Source organism: Prionailurus viverrinus, chromosome D2 (assembly GCF_022837055.1).
Source record: "Prionailurus viverrinus isolate Anna chromosome D2, UM_Priviv_1.0, whole genome shotgun sequence".
Taxonomy (NCBI): Eukaryota; Metazoa; Chordata; class Mammalia; order Carnivora; family Felidae; genus Prionailurus; species Prionailurus viverrinus.
The window spans coordinates 30,169,776-30,193,158 of NC_062571.1; the positions used below are offsets into that span (position 1 = coordinate 30,169,776).

The following is a 23,383-nucleotide window of genomic DNA, read 5'->3' on the forward strand; positions in this document are numbered from 1 at the left end:
TATTGGGCTCTGTGCTGACAGTTCAGAGCCTGGAGCCTGCTTCAGATTCTGTGTCTCCGTCTCTCTCTGCCACTATCCTGCTCATGCTCTCTTTCCTTCAAAAATAAATATTTCAATAAATATTTTTTTAATGTTTATTTATTTAAATAATCTCTACACTCAACATGGGGCTCAAACTCACAACCCCAAGATCAAGAGTCACATGCTATTCCAACTGAGTCAGCCAGCCTCAGTATTCAAAATACTAGATGTACCCAGACTAGATCCTGTCCTGGAGGGGAAAAGATGGTATGAAGGAAGGACATTATTGGACAAAAATGTGGACAGATCAGACAAAAGTATTTTACCAATATTAAATTTCCTGACGTTGAAACCATATTGTGATTACATAAAAGAAAAGCCTAATCTTAGGAAACGCACACTATTTAGCACACACACATTTAGCAGATGAATCTGAGTAAACAGTACATGAGTGTTGACTGCACTAATCTTGCAACTTTTCTTTATATTTGAAATTATTTCCAAATAAAAAGATTTTTTAAATGTTTTAAGTGTACATATTCTGTGGCCCAACAATTCCACTTCTAAGTATTTAACCCAATATATGCCTCACAGGTGTGAAATAAAAGATGTATAAAGGTATTTCTTAGGGGCGCCTTACTTAGCACAGCATACAACTCTTGATCTCAGGGTCGTGAGTTCAAGCTCTGCATTGGGTATGGAGCCTACTTTAAAAAAAATCTTGGGGCACCTTGGTTGAACATCTGACTTTGGCTCAGAACCCACAGTTCATGGGTTCAAGTGCCATATCAGGTTTTGCGTTGACAGTACAGAGCCTGCTTCGGATTCTGTCTCCCTCTCTCTCTGCCCCTCACCTGTTCAAGCTCTCTCTCTCTCAGAAATAAATAAACATTAAAGAAAATGTTTTTAAATCTTTAAAAAAAAAAGTTATCTCTTATAGGATTGCTAATAAAAGCAAAGATTGAAATGCCAAGGAGATACTTAAATAAATTACAGTACATCCATACAATGAATCATTATGTCATTATTAATTAAAAATGAGACAGCTTGATGAGTACTGATATGGAATGATCAGCAAGATTTAATCTTTAACGTGAACTTAAATCTTTAAGTGAACAATAATATACATGGTATTCTACAATTTACCTAATGAAAAATATATAGGGGTGTGTGTGTGTGTGTGTAGGTGTGGATGTGTGTATACACACACACACACACACACACACACACACACATACATTGTCACACATAAATGTTTGAAATCTCTGTGAAAGGATATATAAGAAACTGATAGCAATGGTTGTCTTTAGGGAAAGGAACTAGGTAACAAGTAGGATACAGGGAGAAAGGACTTACTTTTTTACCATATACCTTCTTATACTATTACAATATGGTAAACACAAATTTATAATCTGTTTAGAAATAATAACATTATTTAAAAAATACCTGCACAATTGGGTACTCATTTCCTTTTTTTATTATTATTTAATTTTTTAACCTTTATTTTTGAGAGAAAGAAAGAGAGAGAATACAAGTGGGGAAGGAGCAGAGAGAGAGGGAAACACAGAATCCAAAGCAGGCTCAAGTCTCAAGCTGTCAGCACAAAGCCCAGTGTGGGGCTCACTCATGAACCATGAGATCATGACCTGAGCCAAAGTCAGATGCTTAACAGACTGAGCCACCCAGGCACCCTGGGTAATCTTTTCCTAAATAACTTTCTCTAACCATCTTGGACCCATTCTTTACTGTCATGATCTCCTTAGGCAGATTCTTCCAAGTGTTTTATTTCTTACAGAGCAGGACTCTATTTAAAATCTCCAAACCAGTTCATACTCATTATTTAATGTCTTCTGCATTTACATTCTCCCTTTTTACCAAAAACCATAAAATACCTAGGAATAAACCTAACCAAAGAGATGAAAAACGATTCACTGAAAACTACAGAAAGCTTATGAAAGAGATTGAAGAAAACACAAAAAAATGGAAAAACAGTCCATGCTCGTGGATTAGAAGAACAAATACTGTTCAAATGTCAATACTACCCAAACCAATCTACATATTCAATGCAATCCCTTTCAAAATAACACTGGCATTCTTCACAGAGATAGAACAAACTATCCTGTATGGAACCAGAAAAGACCCTGAGTAAGCCAAAACAATCCTGAAAAAGAAAACCAAAGCCAGAGGCATCACAATTCCGCACTTCAAGCTGTATTACAAAGCTATAGTCATCAAGACAGTATGGTACTGGCACATGAACAGACACATAGATCAAGGGAACAGAATAGAGAACCCAGAAATAGACCCACAAACATATGGCCAACTAATCTTCGACAAAGCAGGACAGAATATCCAATGGAAAAAAGACAGTCTCGGTGCACCTGGGTGGCTCAGTCGGCTAAGCTTCCGACTTCAGCTCAGGTCATGATCTCACGGTTTGTGAGTTCGAACCCTATGTCGGACTCTGTGCTGACACCTCAGAGCCTGGAGCCTGCTTTGGATTCTGTGTCTCATTCTCTGTCTGCCCCTCCCCAACTTGTGCTCTGTGTCTCTATATCTCTCAAAAATAAATGTAAAAAAAAAAAATTTTTTTTTAAAAGTCTCTTCAGCAAATGTTGTTGGGAAAACTGGACAGCGACATGCAGAAGAATGAACCTGGACCACTTTCTTACACCATACACAAAAATAAACTCAAAATGGATGAAAGACCTAAACATAAAACAGGAAGCCATCAAAATCCTATAGGAGAAAACAGGCAACAACCTCTTTGACCTCAGCTGCAGCAACTTCTTACTTGACATGTCTCTAGAGGTAAGGGCAACAAAACAAAAATGAACTACTGGGACCTCATCAACATAAAAACCTTCTGGGGGTCCCTGGGTGGCTCAGTCGGTTAAGCTTCCAACTTTGGCTTAGGTCATGATCTCACGGTTTATGGGTTTAAGACCCACTTCGGGCTCTGTACTGACAGCTCAGAGCCTGGAGCCTGCTTCAGATATTCTCTCTCTCAAAAATAAACTTAAAAAGAAGTTTACTAAGAAACTTTAAAGAAAATTAAACATCAAAAGCTTCTGCACAGCAAAGGAAACAATCAGCAAAACTAAAAGGCAACTGATGGAATGGGAGAACATATTTGCAAATAACATATCAGATAAAGTGTTAGGATCCAAAATCTATAAAGAACTTACCAACTCAATACCCAAAATACAAATAATCCAGTGAAGAAATGGGCAAAAGACATGAATAGACACGTTCCCAAAGAGGACATCCGGATGGCTAACAGACACATGAAAAGATGCTCAACATCACTCATCATCAGGGACATACCAAAAAAAAAAAAAAAAAAAAAAAAGGCACTATGGTTTCCTGCTTGCTCACTTCCTTAGACACTTTAATCTGAAGTAGCACCTGCCATGTTGTGAGAACACATTAGACAGCGCTACAGAGAGGCTCACGTGGCAACAAAATGACGCCTCATGACTACAACAGCCAGCTAGGAATTCAGACCTCATGACAACAGCCATGTGAATGCATCATCATGGAAGCAGATCCTCCCTTCAAATGACCAGCTCCACAAGGGAGACCCCACGGGAGACCCTGAGCCGGTACCTTCCAGTTAAACCACCTCTGAATTCCTAACCTAACATAGTTTGCTAACAGAAACTATGAGGTAATAGATTAGACACGAGTCATTTAAAGCTACTAAGTTTTGATGTGATTTATTTCAGGGGAATAATCAATACAACATGCAACAGATAAGGCATCACTGTATGTTGACTAGGATATGACCAAAAAAAAGTTAAAACTCTGAAATGCAAAAAACAAGTGTTGGCAAAGATGTGGAAAAACAAAAAACAAAAAAAAACAAAAACCCTCTGTTGCACTGTTGGTGGGAATGCAAACTGGTGCAGCCACTGTGGAAAACAGTAGGGAGGTTCCTTAAAAAATTAAAAATAGAACTACTCTTTGATCCAGTAATCACACTACTGGGTATTTATCCCAAGAATACAAAAACACTAATTTGAAAGGATTTATGCACTGCCTATGTTTATAGCAGCATTATTTACTATAGCCAAATTATAGAAGCAGTCCAAGTGTCCATCGATAGATGAATGGATAAAGAAGATGTGATACACACACATACACACATGCGCACACATCCATGTATAATGGAATATTACTCAGCCATAAAAAAGAATGAAATCTTGCCATTTGCAACAACATGGATGGTTCTAGAGAGTATAATACTAAGTAAAATAAGTCTGTTAGAGAAAGACAAACACCATACGATTTCATGCATATGTGGAATTTAAGAAACAAACCAAATGAACAAAAAACAAAGAAAAGAGACAAACCAAAAAAGACTCTTAACTATAGACAACAGAGGGTTACCAATGGAGGTGAGTGGTGGAATGGTGAAATAGGTGAAAGGGATTAAGTGGTACACTTATGATGAGCAGAGAGTAATATACAGAATTGCTGAATCACTATACTGTACACTTGAAACTAATATAACACTGTATGTTAACTATAGTGGAATTAAAATTTTAAACTTAATTTAAAAAATAAGTTTCTAATTTTAAAAATTTTTCAAATTTCTAATTACAAAAAAGAAAAATGGGGTGCTGTGTGGCTCAGTTAACTATCCCACTGTGGATTTCGGCTCAGGTCATGATCTCAGTTTGTGAGTTAGAACCTTGATCAGATTCTGCATTGAGAGCATAGAACCTGCTTGGGATTCTCAAGTCTCTCTCCCTGCCCCTCCCCTGCTCATGCACACATACATGCTCTCTCCCTCTCAAAATAAATGAATAAACTTTAAAAAATAAAAATTAAAAAGGCAAAATGTAAATAACAGCTGTGTTTTACTGAAATGCAAAGTGGCAAATAAGGCAATAAGTAGAACTCTTTAAAGCAAAAGCTTTATGAAATCTACTCATATTCTGAATGTCATGCTATGTAGTCATGACCAAGGGACAGCTTCTGTGTGTTTCAGTTTCTTTCGGTTGCTGTGAGATTATATAAGATGTCTAAAAGCACTGAACACAATGCCTGACACATGTCAGGGATCTAAAATGTTTTTAGGACAATAGGTCATATGACATTAGTAAATAAGTTGTGTGGCATTTTGGAACACACTTTTTCCATATAAACAGCGAAACAGAATTACATCTGGGAAAAGCAGATTTATGTCAACTAGTCTGGAAATCAAAATTACCACTAATAAAAATACTTCTGTGAAAAAAAGACAGTCTGCAATAGGAGTGATGACAGAACAGCAGATTATGCCAACCCCTCTGCATGTAGTCACTCACAAAATGCCAACAATTAGGGGCGACTGGGTGGCTCAGTCAGTTAAGCACCGACTTTGGCTCAGGTCACGGTCTCATGGTTTGTGAGTTCAAGCTCCACGTCAAGCTCTGTGCTGTCAGCTCAGAGCCTGGAGCCTGCTTCTGATTCTGTGTGTCTCTCTCTCTGCCCTTTCCCCGCTTGCATTCTGTCACACTCTCTCTCAAATATAAATAAAACATTAAAAAAATAAAAATAAAATAATAAAATAAAATAAAAAATGCCAACAATTAGTCATTTGTGGGTTTATATGTATTTTCTCCACTGTCACAGAAGTCTGCAAAATAGGATTTATTGCCTTTTTCAAAACCTTTCAAAAATAGTAACCTGTTCAATCCTAAAACTAGCAAAGCTAGAATGTAAAACCAAGTCCATCTGATTCCCAAACCCATCCAATTTTCAGTATGTCACATAACTCCAAGTAAGGCAAAACATTTTTTACACTGAGAACAGCTGAAGAATCTATTGCACACATGTACAGAATATTCAGATATTTTTAGCTCAAGTTTCTATTCTGCAATTTCAGAAGCTCTTCACAGAACTGCAGTGGGGTACTACAACCCTGGAATCTATATTCTAGTATTACCCTGATTTATATTTAATAGTCTAATAGCCAAATACCTTCTGGATTCCAGGAATAGATTTTATAATAGAATTGTACCTACAGCATGTCTTGTACTACTTACATTTCCTTCAGATGTTTTATTTCTTGAATAGTTTGAAAAGCATATTCTTGTAGTTTTTCTGGGGCAAAGCTATTGCTTATTGCTTTTTGAAATACTTCATGAAGAACTGTACCAATCAGCATTTGACGTGTGGCTGGATTACAGCTCTATTAAAAAAAAAAAAATCATATATTTTATTCCACACTATTAACACACATGATCTCATATTTATTACCTATTTTAACTTACCATAGCCAAACTGCACTAGTGAGACAAATGCTAAAATATTAAACAATTTTTATTCTAGTAAGTAGAATTACAGATGACTTTCACTTTCTTCTATTCAGAACTACCCGAATTAAAGACTATACTTTCAGGGATCATTTCTATAGTTTGTTATTAGAGACGTTTCTCTGAACGTAAAGAATTACCCAAATTATTTTACAAGCATGTTATTTTTAAAGAAAATCAGTAATTTCCACTTTGAAAATATTAAAAATAACCTATATGAAAAATTTCAATGTATTTTCAAATACTTAATATATTCTTTTCTAATTTCACTTTATAATCTACTGAAATAAAATGCAATAAAGCCATGGCTCATAAACTCATGTAAGTAAAAGACATTATTCAAACTTAAAATTTAAATTTACAGCACAGATTTTTGACAAATTCTCTCCACTCAAAAAGAAATAGTATTTAAAAAAAGAAAAGGGCGCCTAGGTGGCTCAGTATGTTGAGTATCTGACTTCTGCTCAAGTCATGATCTCACAGTTCGTGGGTTCAAGCCTTGCATCGGGCTCTGTGCTGACAGCTCAGAGCTGGAGCTTGCTTCAGATTCTGTGTGTGTCTCTCTTTCTTTGTCCCTCCCCCACTCATGCTCTGTCTCTGCCTCTCAAAAATAAACATTATAAAAAATGTTTAAAGAAAAAAAAAGGCATATTATTTCTCAATTAACCCTTTTCTTAGCCTAGACATTCCCCTTAAAGCTATCAAAAAACTAGATAAAGTCCACCAAAACATGCTTCAGAAATTTAAAAAATTAATTTACAGAGGGATTCTCTGTACTATTCATGCAAGTTCTTAACAAGTCTAAAAGAACTACAAAGTAAAAAGTTTTTAAAACAATTTTGGTTTTCTACATAGATATAAATTGTATAATTTTTAAAATACACTGAAAGGAAGAGGAAACTCTTAATAAAAACCCAGGTTCTTCAGTAAATGGAACTGAAACAAAGAGGGTAAGAATAGGTAGAATGTAGATTAAAAAAAACTTAGGAGACCTATCAAAACATAAATCAAAGACTCTGTTTGGGGGTGCCTGGCTGCCTCAGTTGGTAAAGCATCTGACTCTTGATATCAGGGTTGTGGGTTCGAGCCCCACACTGGGTATAGATATTACTTAAAAATAAAATCTTAAAAAAAAAACCAAAAAACCTTGTTTGAATTCTGACAAACCAACTGAAGAAAAAACTACTTTCTATTAAAGACATTACAGAGAAATAATGGGACATTATCTATCTGGGCATTATAGATAAACTGGGCATTATATTAATGAAAGGAAATACTTTTAATTTTATGGTATATGATAAAGGTATCATATTTATATTTTTAAAAGATCCACCTTCATTTACATGCAAAATAATATAATGTTTGAGAACAGCAAAATGGGTATATGGGAAATTATTCGAATCATCTATTTATGTATGTTTGAAATTTTCCAGAATATTTTTTTATGAGAGACAGTCACATTTATTTTTAGTTTATTGGAAATCACATGAAGCCAAGTTTGGAAATTCCTAGAAGCATTAAAAAATATCATCGCTTACATTACTTTTATCATTAGAATTAATTATTTATTAAGCACTGATCAAGATTCAAAGGATTCAGTCACCTGGACTTGAGTCCTAGCACTGCCATTTATTAGCTACAGTAACTTTCAGCAAGTCATTTAACATTTAACCTCTCTGAGCCTGATTTTCCTCATCTGTAAAATGCAGCTGATTATTACCATCTACCTCACAGGAATTTGTGACGACTAAATGAAATAAGTATAAAAGTGCTCTGTAAACTCTAAGACCCTGCAGAAACATTAGCTGTTAATATTATTCACCCTAAAAGTTTCACTTAGGACAGCTCTTCTCATACATCGAATACTACTGGCTATGCTTGTGCCAGAAATCAGTATGTCTGGATATAGAATCAAATATCCAAAATCTTCATCTATTATCCAAGTATCAGATATGCAGTCTCCCTCCAAATGAATGATGTCCCCCGGCTCCACTGGTAAAGAGCACCTAAAAATAAAGCAAAATATACATAGTTTAGGTTCCTATATTTAAACATGTTAAGGAAGCTTCAAAAAGCAAATGAGTACTTTATCTGAAGGAATAGTATTTGTAAATTTCTGGGTCTTTCAAAATAATTTCATACTAGGATGCAGTCTTCAGAATCAACTCCTACTCATTCTACTCCTTTCTACCTTTGAAATACAACTGAGAACACTCAGGGGTCTTCCTTAAATACCAAAAAGGAAAACTGCTTAGTGTTAGCATCATTTACTGCAAAAGCTATCAAATCTTTAATAGCGTCAATACATAGTTCCACTTATGGATTAGCTTATTTCAATAATAATTCTCTCATTCTTAAGATTTTTAGCATTTCTACAGTTTATGTAAGTCTTGAGACATGAAGACAAACCCAATGTGTTAAGAATAAAAACACACTGGGGCACCGGGGTGGCACAGTTGGTTAAATGTCCAACCTTGATTTTGGTTCAATCTCATGAACCGTGAGATTGAGCCCTGATTTGGGGCTCCAGCATGGAGCCTGCTTGGGATTCTCTCTCCTCTTTCTCTGTTCTTCCCCCAAGCTAATGTGCACACACAACCTCTCTCTCTCACTCTCTCTGAAAATAATGAATAAATGCTAAAAAAGAAAAAAAAAAAGAACAAAATCGTATTTATCATTCTTATCTAGACAAAGAGCCTAAATAGACAAAATTAGACCTCCACTTTCTCTGAATTTCCCCTTTACCCCTCACATACCATACTTTGCTTGTGTAGAGAAACCTAGGGTTTCAGAATGTTCTTATGCTGTAATTAATTTTGCTTTTAGTGAAAATAATTACGAGTTTTAACCTGCAATCTTAAAAAGTACTGGGAAGGGGCGCCTGGGTGGCTCAGTCGGTTAAGCGGCCGACTTCGGCTCAGGTCATGATCTCGCGGTCAGTGAGTTCAAGCCCCGTGTCGGGCTCTGTGCTGACAGCTCAGGGCCTGGAGCCTGTTTCAGATTCTGTGTCTCCCTGTCTCTGACCCTCCCCCCGTTCATGCTTTGTCTCTCTCTGTCTCAAAAATAAATAAACGTTAAAAAAATTTTTTTTTTTTAAGTACTGGGAAACTTTGGAAGTAGTCATCTAATAAGGCCCTTTGTTTGGGTTTGGGCCCCGCGTCGGGCTCTGTGCTGACAGCTCAGAGCCTGGAGCCTGCTTCGGATTCTGTGTCTCCCTCTCTCTCTCTGCCCCTCCCCTGCTCATGCTCTGTCTCTGTCTTAAAAATAAATAAAAACATTAAAAAAAAATTAATAAGGCCCTTTGTAGTTAATTTTCTTTTTTTATGCTTATGTTTTTGGGTTTTTTTTTAATGTTTATTTATTTTTGAGAGAGAAAGTGAACAAGAGAGGAGCAGAGAGATGAACCCACAAACCATGAGATCATGACCTGAGCTGAAGTCAGACGCTTAACCAACTGAGCCACCCAGGTGCCCATATGTTTATTTTTGAATGAGAGAGACAGAGCGTGAGTACGGGAGGGGCAGAGAGAGAGAGAGAGAGAGAGAGAGAGAGAGAGACAGAATCTGAAGCAGCCTCCAGGCTGAGCTGCAGCACAGAGCCCGACATGGGGCTTGAACTCACAAGCTATGAGATCATGACCTGGGCCTAAGTTGGACACTTAACTGACTGAGCCACCCAGGTACCCCGTACTTAATTTTCAAATGACAATAAAGATCAAGTTTCAGAATAAGGGCTTTGAGATGCTGAGGTAATAAGCAAAATGTTTACATGGGATTAATTCAGGTTCATATCTGCTCCCTTAAGACTCTTAAGCCAGATCAGTGCTCAAAGTCACACAAAAATTACCAGTCATTCCTAAGGATACACAGTTCTTTATATTCTAGTGACTGAGAAGCAGTGATGATTAGGTGCTTTTCATGGTTTCCTTCTTCATTCTGTACAGTATTGACTGCTAATACCAGGTACCGGTTATCCATTCCTCGGCTCAGAACTGTTTTAGAAAAGGAAGCTTCCACTTTCTTCTGAAATCTGAAGCATACACAAACAGAACTACTGTAGCATGAAATAAGCCATCCAATTTCCTTTATCTACAAACCAGCCTTCTAGTTTTCTAGGTTTGTTTCTTCTAGAAAGCTTATCACAATGACCATTAGCTAAAATACGTAAAAATTAAGAGAGCAAGGGCATAGCAGAATTCCGATTATAAAACTTCCCAAAAGTAATGCCATTTAAAACATGCTTGTGATACGAGTTTTTCCAAATACTGTATAGGTTCTCAGGAGCTCTGTGAAACATCCATGATTATGAGGATTAAGGATAAACTGAGAAATATCAAATAACAAATTCCTACCACTGGTACAAACCCTTCCAAAGTACAAATAAAAGCAAATGTCCTGTACACCATCTTTTTTGTAAATGAAAGGTATTGTTAAGGAAAACCATAGTGGAGGTGGTTTGCTGAAATACTACCTTGAGCCACAGTATTGTATCAATCTTTAGGAGCCTACTTAGAAATTATCTAGTCGTACCTACTATTTAATGAAGAAAATCTTTCTGTAAAATCTCAGTATGAATCAACTAGCACCTACTTCCTAGAGAAAAGCAAGCTTAATACCTGTCACATTAGTTCATTCATACAGTGACTCAACTCAGAAATTTTTCATTTATAATGGGCAAGTCAACTGCACAATACTTTTATCCATTGATCCTAGCCGCCTGAAAACTATGCAGGACTGCTCTAACCGCTCTAGAAAATATTAAGTCCCTCTTTAGTCCTTCCAGTTTGATTGCAGTCTTTATCAGTGACAGTACAAGAGTCCACAGTCATTACCTCTCTAATTATAATACCAAATGCCTTCCTATTACCCTCAAACTATCTTTGTCATCCAACCCTAGACTCTTACTACTTTGTAATCGCCTCATTCACCTATTCCAGGGAGCCTCAGGCTGCGAAATTCCCAAAGGTCAGTTGGGACACCTTAAGGATCTCGCAAAGGTATTGCTGATCAAAACCCAAAACGCAAAGATCCGGCAACAATAATTATCATTATTATTAACTGAAAATAATTCCACATTATGCTGGTCAAGTTGCCCTGACCATTTAGTCCAAGTTGAGGATGCAGAGTTCTCCGTGGGATGAGTTTCTCCAACTACATAAGGAGAAAAGCATCTAGCAGTTGCAATTTCCTTTTATGAAGGCTAGTTTAAGGTGACTGGCACTCCCCGAATACGGGCAGGAATGAACGGTTGAGTAAGCAGTTTTCGAGCTCTGGCCCAAGTGCGGACCCAAAGAGAACAGATCTTTGAAACAGATCCCAGCTCGGGAAACTCGTCCGGCACCCTGGGACCCGAGCGGGATCATTTTATCCCAAGCCTGGCTTCCCGGAGGCGTGGGTGCCGCCTCTCCCGCTCCTTTCTTTCAAATCTCCCGCCTTGCTCCCAAACCCTCCCTCCGCTCCGCTCACAGCTCCGCCGGCGGACCAGCCTCTTCCCCGAGACTCTTCTTCAACAGCTCCAGTTCTTCCAGCTGCAACATCACGGGGGAAGACACTGCAAACACACGCCAGTTAAAACCAGGGAAACGGAGAACCTCAGAGAAGGAAAAGAAGCGCGAGTCCGAGAGGCGCCGCACGCATGCGCATGTCCGCCTGCCCACCGCAGTCCCAAGTGACCTGCGCGAAGCAGCCCCTCCCAGCCCGGCATGCTCCACGTGGAGAGCGGCGCTTGGGCGGAGATTTTAAGAGATCCTTGCTCCCTTGCTTATGCGTTAGGAAAATTGGGGGTGTTCTTAATCTGGCCCAAATATTCTCGCATTTTCTCTAGACACGCCAACGCATGCTCAACACACACTCTTAGAACAGAACCAATTACCCAAACCCAGGCGTCCCTTGTTAGCATGCAGAATTTTCTATTGTTTAGGGAGAAAACCTCGCCTTTTTTTTCCGGAAAATTGAGAAAATAGAAGCCATCAGGTAGGAATTTCCTCATGATACCACGACTTTCTACAAAAGTACTAATATCCGTGCTTGGCTTATATCCTCTTTCCACTTTTTCAACAGTGGACAAAGTCCACTGATCAATGAACAATCCTATTTGCACTCATTCAAGGGCCTTTTTTTCTTCAGCTACTCCGTCATTCTCTTGTATCATCAATGTGGACCTCACTAGTAGGTTCCTCCCAGACTTGTAATGTGGCCCAGTGTCTCCCACCTTTAAAAGATGTTACCTTGGGGAGCCTCGGTGGCTCCCTTGGTTGAGTGTCTGAATTTGACTAAGGTCCTGATCTTGCTGTTGGAGAGTTAGAGGCCCTGCATTGAACTCTCCGCTATCCCGGAAGAACCTGCTTTGGGTCATCTGTCCTCCTTACTCTCTGCCCCTTCCCTGCTGGTTCCATCGCAAAATAAATAAACTTTTAAAAATAAATAAAACAAAATAAAATAAAAGATGTTGCCTTGATGGATTTACTCCATCTCTCTCTTGGCCATCCTGAGAGCAAAACTTTATTTTTTTATTTTTTCAATAATCTCTACACCTAACATGGGGCTTGAAGTCACAATTTGAAAGAGTCACTGGCTCCACTGACTGACCCAGCCAAGTGCCCCTATCCTCCCATTTAAAAATAATCTTTATGGGGCAGCTGGGTAGCTCACTGGGTTAACCATCTGATTCTTGATTTTTGGTCAGGTCATGATACCATAGTTCTTGAGTTTGAGCCCTTCATGGGGCTCCCAGCTGACAGCATGGAGCCCGGTTGGGATTCTCTCTTTCTCTCCCTCTCTCTCTGCCCCTACCCTACTCTTAATTTTTAAAAATCAAAATAATCGTTATTAAAAGTTGTCTTTTATATTCATGTTTATTCATACAAAATTATGAGAAATTTCTTGGGGGGAAAAAAAAGCCTTGCCTGTAATAGATACAGATTTTCTTCCTTTCTTTCTTTTTCTTTCTTTCTTTCTTTCTTTCTTTCTTTCTTTCTTTCTTTCATGTCTATTTTTGACACAGAGAGAGAGAAAGAGAGAGAGCAAGCACGTGTGGGGTAGGGGCAGAGAGAGAGAGGGAGACACAAAATCCAAAGCAGGCTCCAGGCTCTGAGCTGTCAGTACAGAGCCCCATGCAGGGCTCAAACACATGAACCATGAGATCATAACCTGAGCCAAAGTCAGAGGGTTAATGGATAGAGCCACCCAGGCGGCCCAATACATACAGATTTTCTATCTGTGACACCACACTCATCTGGTTTTCCCCCAACCTCACAGGCCCTCTTCAATCTCCTGTATTGTTTCTTCATTTTCTGCCCAATCTCTAAATGTTGGAAGTCCTCAGAGTTCAGTTTCTGGACATATTTTTCTATCAACCAGTTCCCTAGGTTTTTTCAGACATTGTCATGGCTTAATTTTATTATTATTTTTTTATTCTCGTGGCTTTAAATACCATCTCTATCCTGCCAATTCTCACATTCATGTGTATAGGCAAGGCTTTTCCTCTGAATTCAAAAACACAACTACTGCTTGATATCTACACTTAGCAATATGGGGGGGGGGGGGGGGCGAGGTCTTTAATTATAACATGGCCAAAATGGAATTTTTATTTTCTTGACAGACCTATTATTCTTCTCAGTAATAGCACTATCGACCCAGAAGACAAGGCTAGAAACTCAGAAGTCATCCTGATTCTTTTCTGTTACTACTCACATCCAATTCATAGGCAGACACGTAGATTCAACTTCTAAAACTATCTTAAATCTCTTCATTCGTTTCCATCTCCACTGTCACTACCCTATCATTGTCTCTAACCTAGAAAACTGCAACACACTGTTTTGTTCTAAGTTTATTTATTTATTTTGAGAGAGAAGGGAATGCATGCCTGTAAGCAGGGGAGGGGCAGAGATTTTATTTATTTTTTTTTTCAACGTTTTTATTTATTTTTGGGACAGAGAGAGACAGAGCATGAACGGGGGAGGGGCAGAGAGAGAGGGAGACACAGAATCGGAAACAGGCTCCAGGCTCCGAGCCATCAACCCAGAGCCTGACGCGGGGCTCGAACTCACGGACCGCGAGATCGTGACCTGGCTGAAGTTGGACGCTTAACCGACTGCGCCACCCAGGCGCCCCAGAGATTTTATTTTTGAGTAATCTCTAAACCCAACGTGGTGCTGGAATTTACAACCCTGAGATCAAGAGTCACTCTGTCTTCTGACTGAGACAGCCAAGTGCCCCGGTCTCTTCTGTTCTAATGTGATTGTTTTTTGTTTTTGTTTTTATTTTTATTTTGAGAGAGAGAGAGAGAGTGTTTGAGTGGATGGTGCGGTGGCGGGGGGGGGGGGGGGGTGGGTGGCAGTGGGAGAGTGAGAGAGAATCCCAAGCAGGCTCCACACTCAGCACGGGGCCAGAAGTGGGGCATGATCCCACAACCGTGGGACAAAGACCTGAGCCAAAATCAAGAGGCAAGTGATCAACTAACTGAGTCACACAGGCACCCCTAAAGTGATTAGTTTTTATAATGAATCAATGGTGAATTTTGCTAAGTACTTTTTCTGCATCTATTGAAGGATCATGTGCATTTTCTCCTTTGTTCTGTTATTGAAAATTACTGACTTTATTAAACAATTTGGCAATCCTAGGATAAACTCGGATGTATCTCTGGGTTTGATTTGCTAATGTGTTGACTACTTTATTTTTTATTTATTTTATTTTTAATTTTTTTAATGTGTATTTATTTTTGAGAGCAAGAGACAGAGAGTGACTGGAGAGGGACAGAGAGAGGGAAACAAAGAATCCAAAGCAGGTTCTAGGCTCCGAGCTGTCAGCACAGAGTCCAACATGGGGCTGGAACTCACAAACCACGAGATCATGACCTGAGAGGAAGTCTGACACTTAAACGACTGAGCCACCCAGGAGCCCCTATTTTCTTTTTTTAAAGTAATCTCTACACCCAACTCATGACCCTGAGATCAAGAGTCACATACTCTACTGGCTGAGTCAACCAGGTGCCCCCAATTTGATTATATGTTGTTAAGGATTTTCCAATCTTTGCTTTTGAAAGATACTGGTCTATAATTTTCTTGTAACAACTTTGTCAGGTTTGGATATCAAAGTTATGCTGGCATCATAACATGAGTTGGGAAGTGTTCTTTGTCTTTTAATTTCTGAAAGTTTATAGATTCTTTCTTTCTCAGATGTTCATTAGAATTCATATCTGAGTCTGGAGTTCCTTTTTTTTTTTTTTTCCTTTTTTAAAGATTTTATTTTATTTTTTAAAGTTATTTACACCCAGAATAGGGCTTGAACCCACAAACCCAAGATCAACAGTTGCACACTCCACTGACTGAGCCAGTCAGGGACCTGGAGTCTGGAGTTTCCTTCTGGAAGAATTTTTGATGAATTCAATTTTTTAAATTGGCTGTGAAGATTTTTTTCATCTATGGTAGTTTCTATGGTGTGATTTTCAAGGCATCTGTCCATTTCATCTAAATTGTTACATTCCTTGGCAAAGAGTTATTTAGGAATGCCTTGTTATCTTTTTAATATTCGTAGGATCCACGGGCGCCTGGGTGGCTCAGTCGGTTGAGTGTCCGACTTCAGCTCAGGTCAGGATCTCGCAGTTCGTGAGTTCAAGCCCCACGTCAACTTCTGAGCCGTCAGCCCAGAGCCTGGAGCCTGCTTCCGATTCTGTGTCTCCCTCTCTCTCTGCCCCTCTCCCGTTCATGCTGTCTCTCTGTCTCAAAAATAAATAAACGTTAACATTTTTTTAAAAAGTATTCATAGGATCCCTAGTGATGTCTTTTTAATTTTTTTAAAATTTTTAATGTTTATTTTTTTTAATTTTTTTTTTAATGTTTATTTATTTTTGAAGGAGAGAGAGAGACAGAGTATGAGTGGGGGAGGGGCAGAGAGAGAGAGAGAGAGAGAGAGAGAGAGAGAGAGGGAGAGAGAGAGAGGCACAGAATCTGAAGCAGGCTCCAGGCTCTGAGCTATCAGCACAGAGCCCGAAGTGGGACTCAAATGCACAAACCATGAGATCATGACCTGGGCCAAAGTTGGACACTCAACTGACTGAGCCACCCAGGTTCCCCTTCTGATTTCTGTTTTAACTGCAAACTTTGTGGACAAAGTAGAGTGATCTTTGAAAAAACATAATCAGACAGTTTTATTCCCCTGCTGAAAACCTTCAAGCATTTCCCATTGTATTTAGGATAAAAAACAAAATTATTACCATATCCTTTAGAGCCCTCAGTGGTCTGGCCTTTGTCTATTTCTCCAACCCCATTTGTTGCTACTCATTCACTCACAAAGTTTCATTCACAGTGGACTTTTGACAATTCCTATGCAAGCCAAGCTGTTTCCTGTTTGAGGCTATTCTCTTCACCTGAGGCCATTCTGCCCCCACAATTCTGCATAGTTATTTCCTTTTTATCCTCCATGTGTCAGCTTAAAGTATAGCATATTAAAGAAACTTTTCCCTGATGATTCTAAAGTAGTTCTCTGATCCTTACACCCAACAATTATTCTCTATAATGTGGCCTATTTACTTAATAAGCATTTTCCATAAACTATCATAATTTTATTGATTAGTTTATGTTTGACATGTTCCAAATTTATTTGACGTTAGAGTGTCATCTAAATAGGATATTACTGGGGCGCCTGGGTGGCTCAGTCGGTTAAGCATCCAACTTCCACTCAGGTCGTGATCTCCCAGTTCATGGGTTTGAGCCCCACATCAGGCTCTGTGCTGACATGTCAGCTCAGAGCCTGGAGCCTGCTTCAGATTCTGTGTCTCCTTCTCTCTCTACCTCTCCCCCGCTTGTGCTCTCTCTCTCTCAAAAATAAACATAAAAAATGTTTTTAAATAGGATACTACTGTGTTGAAGTATAGCATCATGGATAGCAGAGTAGGCTGTAGATTCACTGGCTGAATTTGAATCCTAGATCCACCACTAACTGTGTGAATTTGGGCAAGTTATTTGATCTCCCTGGGCCTCCGTTATTCCATGTGTAAAAAAGGGATATCAAATAGTACCTATCTTATAGTTGTTGTAGAGATAGAGTTAAGGCATTGAAAGCGCATAAAACAAAACCTGGAATATAGTAGGTCCTCAGGAAATATGCATGACTTATTTGTCATCAATTTCTAGGGCTTAACGGTCTGTTTTTCAAAGAATTGATGTGAGGAATTGTGTAAAGTGTTCAGTTGTTATCCAAGTATGTCAGGTATCATTGGCCCAACTCCTCAAGGCAATGCATTATTCACATAATATAGGTTTTATTATTTGCCATTCATCTTTGCTCAAATTAGCAATAAGACATTTCCTTCCTTTCTCTTTTCTTTCTTTCTTTCTTTCTTTCTTTCTTTCTTTCTTTCTTTCTTCTTTCTTTCTTCAAGACAGAGACAGCATGAGCAGGGGGAAAAGCGAGAATCCCAGCACAGAGCCCAATGTGGGCCTCAGACTCATGAAACTGTGAGATCATGACCTGAGCCAAAACCAAGAGCTGGATACTTAATTGGGGGAGCAACCCAGGCGCCCCAGTAACAAGACATTTCTATGAAACAAAACAAATGAATTTCTTAATTGTTCTTCCCATGGTCTAATTGTGCCTTATTTCTGCCTACTGAACATAAGGTCTCCAAAAACGGGGACTGAGCCTTCCTTTTTCCCATCAGTATACATCACTGAGCACCTATTATGGTGCCACATCCTGTGCTCCTTATAGGAAATGAAGGCATGGCTCTGCTTTGGAGAGAACCAGTTCAGGGGACACAGGTAAAAAGGTAATTACCATAAAGTGTGGTACATACTGTTTTAGAAAGATACCTGGTGTTAGATGCTACTGAACATTCAAATCAGACTATAAGTACAGCTAACAGATCTCCCAAGGTAAGCCCCCCATTATGCTGATACAATGCCTGACACACAATGGATGTTGAATACCCAAGGGGAGAATAGTGTAAGATATTAGTATATATACCCATTAAACTTTCTTTTTTTTAAAGTTTTATTTATTTAATGTTTATTTATTTTTGAGAGAGAGAGCGTGAGCCGGAGAGGGGCAGAGAGAGAGAGGGAGCCAGAGGATCCGAAGCAGGTACCAGGCTCTGCACTGACAGCAAAGAGACCAATGTGGGGCTTGAATTCACGAACCTCGAGATCATGACCTGAGCCAAAGTCGGACACTTAACTGACTGAGCCACTCGGGCGCCCCTACCCATTAACCATTCTAACTCCATACCCTTGAAAACTAGGAGTGGTACCTCACTTACTGCCTAGACCAGACCACTGTCCCATTCTATAGATCAAAGGGGTATTCTCAAAAAAGGCAGTAAAAGAGTAACAATGGAAATCAAAACAGAAATAGTCAATCTTCAGTGGAAGATAACCTGGCAAGATACACTTTGGGTCATCAATCTGAAATAAATCAAATATAACTATAGTCATTATTTTAAATATTCTTGCATTCTGACTATTGATGTTTATCATTTGTGCTTTAATAATGTGAATAGTTAAAAAAGAGAAATAATGGGGGCACCTGGGTGGCGCAGTCGGTTAAGCGTCCGACTTCAGCCAGGTCACGATCTCGCGGTCCATGAGTTCGAGCCCCGCGTCGGGCTCTGGGCTGATGGCTCAGAGCCTGGAGCCTGTTTCCGATTCTGTGTCTCCCTCTCTCTCTGCCCCTCCCCCGTTCATGCTCTGTCTCTCTCTGTCCCAAAAATAAATAAACGTTGAAAAAAAAAAAAATTAAAAAAAAAAAAAAAGAAATAATGGTCCAAATATGAATAAAATTCTGTAACATAGAATGCAAATTTTTATTTAAAAAAATATTTGCAGTCCTCTTTTATTGATAACATAACTGAGATATTTATTTCATACATTTAAATTATCTTGTGACTTGATAACAATATTTAGCTACAGTATAGCCCAGAAATGAAAATATACAAAATACTTTCAAGAACACACGTATTTCTACCTGTGGGGTACACTTACAAATCATACAAAGACACATATTTATTTTAAAATAAAGACTTTGAAAATGAAACCAGTTCATCTAATTTTTACCAAAGTATGACAAGAAATCTTTTATGCAAACAAAATTAAAATTGAAGCAGAAGTAACACTTTTCGACTTAGTTTTCTTTTCTTTTTTTTTTTTTTTTTTTAATTTTTTTTTCAACGTTTTTTATTTATTTTGGGACAGAGAGAGACAGAGCATGAACGGGGGAGGGGCAGAGAGAGAGGGAGACACAGAATCGGAAACAGGCTCCAGGCTCCGAGCCATCAGCCCAGAGCCCGACGCGGGGCTCGAACTCACGGACCGCGAGATCGTGACCTGGCTGAAGTCGGACGCTTAACCGACTGCGCCACCCAGGCGCCCCTCGACTTAGTTTTCTAATGTCCTAAAAATCACATCAATTAGATGGTAAGTAGACTATTGTGGTGATTGTTTTGCAGTAAATACAAATATTGAATCATTACATTGTGCACCTGAAACTAATATATTGTTATATGTCAATTTTACCTCAATAAAAAAAATTATAAAGTTAGAGCAGTTAAAATAGTTTGCATTGATCAAAAAAAAAATCACATCAGTTCTACAAATTGCTATGTCTGAGGACAGAACTGTATTTGTTCCCTTTCCACTTCTGTCATGCTTACAGTAAAAGATAGAAAGTACTCTAAACACAATAAATGGAATTCTTATATTTTAAACCATTTTAATATAAAGGATAGCAAATCAAATCAGTTTTATGTTTCTACTTAAGTTTATATTGCACTAAAATTATTTTACATGGAAGAACTAGTTGATGTATCATGACAAAATACCTTAGAAACATTCTTTGACATTCACATCTATATTAATAGATATTTCACAGTTCACTTAAATAAGTTTTCTAGTATATACCAAATCATGTAACAAAAACAAATCTATAATGCTAATCTGTTTTGAGAGCAAAGATATTCAGTATTTATTATTACTGCCTTTGGGAAATATATTGACTTTTAAAAACAAATTTAAGTCAGTCATAGTACCTAGTAATAACATTTGAGCAACACCTGAAAATTCTTCATTTATTGTTGAGCTTCTACAAGGCTAATTTTTAAATACAGCATTTATTTTATTTAAAAACAAAGAGAAAAAGTGTCAGTCCTTTTATGCAGTGGAGCAGAATTATGAGAAGAGAGATACTAAGAATAATGTTCAATGCTGGCTTCTAAACTACTTCCCTCCCCCCCCCCCCCCCCCCCCACCGCCCCAGTAATCTCTACACCTAACATGGGGTTGGAATTTATGACTCCGAGATTAAGAATCTTAATCTCAGCTCTTCTGGCTGAGCCAGCCAGGTGCCCCCTAAGCTACATTTTATAAACATAAAAATTCAGTTCTCATCATTCTGCTGCAATATAACCAAGCCTGTTTATTACAATAATAATAACCAATGTTAGAGTCTTTGAAAATCATGATTATACTTAAAGCTTGGAATTAAAGCATGATAAAGCCTAATGGCAACCTCTTGAATCCCATTTTAAGTTAGTGTACTCCCAAAAAACATTTTAAAACAGTTTCAAATAACCTAACTGATTAGCCAGCATCAGCTTAGGAATTTTTTTCAATGTTCTCAGTTATAACTTTTGGCATCAAAAAGCACGGTAAGCACTTTTGATTTGTTATGAATAAAAAAATCAAGTACTAAAATACCAGTGGTTCCTGTGACTAGGGAAATAGCCCCCTTCAAGTAATGTTCCCCTCAAAATTAAAAGAACATTTATGTCTCCCTGTGAGAGTTTACTCAGGAAAAGAAATCACGATTTTCTTCAGTTGAGGTGAAAAAACTGCTTCATAAGTTCATATGTTGTAAAAGCCACTGCTTGAGAGGGAATACAGCGAATGTAATTAAGAGATAAGCCACGATATAATCCTCTTCGAATTCCATGGTGTCCATAGACGTACTTCATAGTCTCCCACATGGTACTGAAAGACAATAGTTAAATGATGACACCTTTATGCCCACTGATGAGATATTTTCAGGATCCATAATAGCATTTTTAAAAGAAGTCAACGGGGCGCCTGGGTGGCGCAGTCGGTTAAGCGTCCGACTTCAGCCAGGTCACGATCTCGCGGTCCGTGAGTTCGAGCCCCGCGTCGGGCTCTGGGCTGATGGCTCAGAGCCTGGAGCCTGTTTCCGATTCTGTGCTCCCTCTCTCTCTGCCCCTCCCCCGTTCATGCTCTGTCTCTCTCTGTCCCAAAAATAAATAAACGTTGAAAAAAAAATTTTTTTTTAAAAAGAAGTCAAAATGTCAAGGGCACCTGGGTGGCTCAGTCAGTTGAACATCTGACTTTAGCTCAAGTTATGATCTCACAGGTTCGTGACTAAGATCCCCACATACCTCTCTGTGCTGACAGTGAGGAGCTGCTTGGGATTCTCTCTCTCTCCTTCTCTCTCTGCCCCTCCTCTACTCACCAGATCTTCTGTCTCCCTCTCAGCCCCTCCCACACACCCTCTTTCCCTTTCCTTCAAAAATAAATAAACATTTAAAAATAAAAAAGCCAAAATGTCATCTTGAATAGCTTTTGGAAAGCAAGTGTTAAAACAAGGTGAAAATGCACCATAAAACAGCAATTCATTCCAAACAAGTACAAGCATTATACACAGAATTGCCGGCTCATTAATACAATTTACTTTGTTTGGACTATGTAAAATTTACTGGCAACACTATATCATAAAAATATTTGAAATATTTATGTATTCTTTTTGAGGGATGTATGCTCAGTTGCCCATCAAGCTTCCATTTCAACTCAAGTTTTATACTACAACTAGCAGATGGTTATAGAACTAATGGTTAAAGGACTATCAGATATAGGCAATAAAGACTTTCTAGTTTCGGTGTTCCTTCCTTTCAAACCAACATTTTGGCTTTTGCCTTTCTCTTTTGATAGGCAATCTGGACTAAAATCTTCAAAAAACCTTTTAGGCAATTCAAAGGCAATTCAAAGTCCTGAGCAAATGTTCTGCTCTTCCCCTGAGGAACAACACACCACCCAGAAAACAGAATGATTCTAAATCTCTACAGATTATAGAAAACTCTAGAGCTGTGCTGGGTAATGATGGTAGCCACTAGCCATGCATGGTTAGTGAGCACTTAAAATGTGGCAAGTCCAAATTGAAATGTGCTGTCAGTGTTAAATACACCCTGGATTTCAAACACTTAGTTTCTTTATTTTTTTAATGTTTTTAAATGTTTATTTGTTTTTGAGAGAGAGAGAGAGAGAGAGAGAGAGCCAAGAAGGGGCAGCGAGAAAGAAGGAGACACAGAATCTGAAGCAGCCTCCAGGCTCTAGCTGTCAGCACGGAGCCGGATGTGGGGCTCGAACCCACAAACCGTGAGGTCTTGACTTGAGCCAAAGTCTGGGCTTAACTGACTGAGCCACCCAGGTGCCCCTCAAACACTTAGTATTAAAAAAAGGATGCAAAGTCTTGAGATGTTGAAGTGATAATATTTTTGACATATTAGGTTAAATTAAAATATTTAACTTTTTTTTAAGTTTATTTATTTAAGTAATCTCTACACCCAACATGGGGCTCGGACAAACAACCCCAAAATCAAGAGTTGCATACTCCTCACAATGAGCCAGCTGGGTGCCCCTAAATTAAAATATTTTAAAACAGTCATCTGTTTTTTTATACTTTTTTTTTAATGTGGCTACCAGAAAATTTTTAATTATATAAGTGGCTCACATTATATTTCTATTTAACCAAGCTGCTCTAAAGTGATTTTTAAAAATTTTTTTTTTTTGAGAGAGAATGAGAAAGAATGCGCACGAGCACATGTGCAAGTGAGTGAGGGTGGGACAGAGACAGAGGGAGAGAGAGAATCCCAAGTGGGCTCAGAGCTGTCAGCGCAGAGTCTGACTCAGAGCTCAGTCTCCCAAACCATGAAATCATGACCTGAGCCAAAATCAAGAGTCTGACACTTGACCAACTGAGCCACCCAGGTGCCCCTAATGTGAATTTTTTTTTTAATTTTTTTTTTCAATGTTTATTTATTTTTTTGGGACAGAGAGAGACAGA

The 23,383-nt window shown here is 38.6% G+C and overlaps 2 protein-coding genes and 1 pseudogene across 4 annotated transcripts in view; 1 reads left to right on the plus strand and 2 right to left on the minus strand.

The window, feature by feature from the left end:
* DNA2 (DNA replication helicase/nuclease 2) overlaps positions 1-11,950 on the minus strand; it is a 51,865-nt gene extending 39,915 nt beyond the window's left edge. For both annotated transcript variants that reach the window (XM_047826295.1, XM_047826294.1), the window contains exons 1-4: positions 11,792-11,950; positions 10,173-10,355; positions 8,149-8,332; positions 6,057-6,202 (exon numbers count right to left, since the gene is read on the minus strand). In XM_047826295.1, coding sequence (XP_047682251.1) covers positions 6,057-6,202; positions 8,149-8,332; positions 10,173-10,355; positions 11,792-11,862 — 584 coding nt within the window. In that variant the 5' untranslated portion in view covers positions 11,863-11,950. The remainder of the gene's footprint in view (positions 1-6,056; positions 6,203-8,148; positions 8,333-10,172; positions 10,356-11,791) is intronic.
* On the plus strand, positions 6,397-6,474 carry LOC125148478 (uncharacterized; annotated as a pseudogene).
* A 7,745-nt stretch (positions 11,951-19,695) lies between the features above and the next one.
* SLC25A16 (solute carrier family 25 member 16) overlaps positions 19,696-23,383 on the minus strand; it is a 51,481-nt gene continuing 47,793 nt past the window's right edge. The window contains exon 9 of one of the 2 annotated variants that reach the window (XM_047826386.1): positions 19,696-21,285. In XM_047826386.1, the coding sequence (XP_047682342.1) occupies positions 21,129-21,285 (157 nt within the window). In that variant the 3' untranslated portion in view covers positions 19,696-21,128. Of the gene's footprint in view, positions 21,314-23,383 lie in introns of both variants that reach the window. The other variant, XM_047826387.1, reaches the window with a different exon arrangement.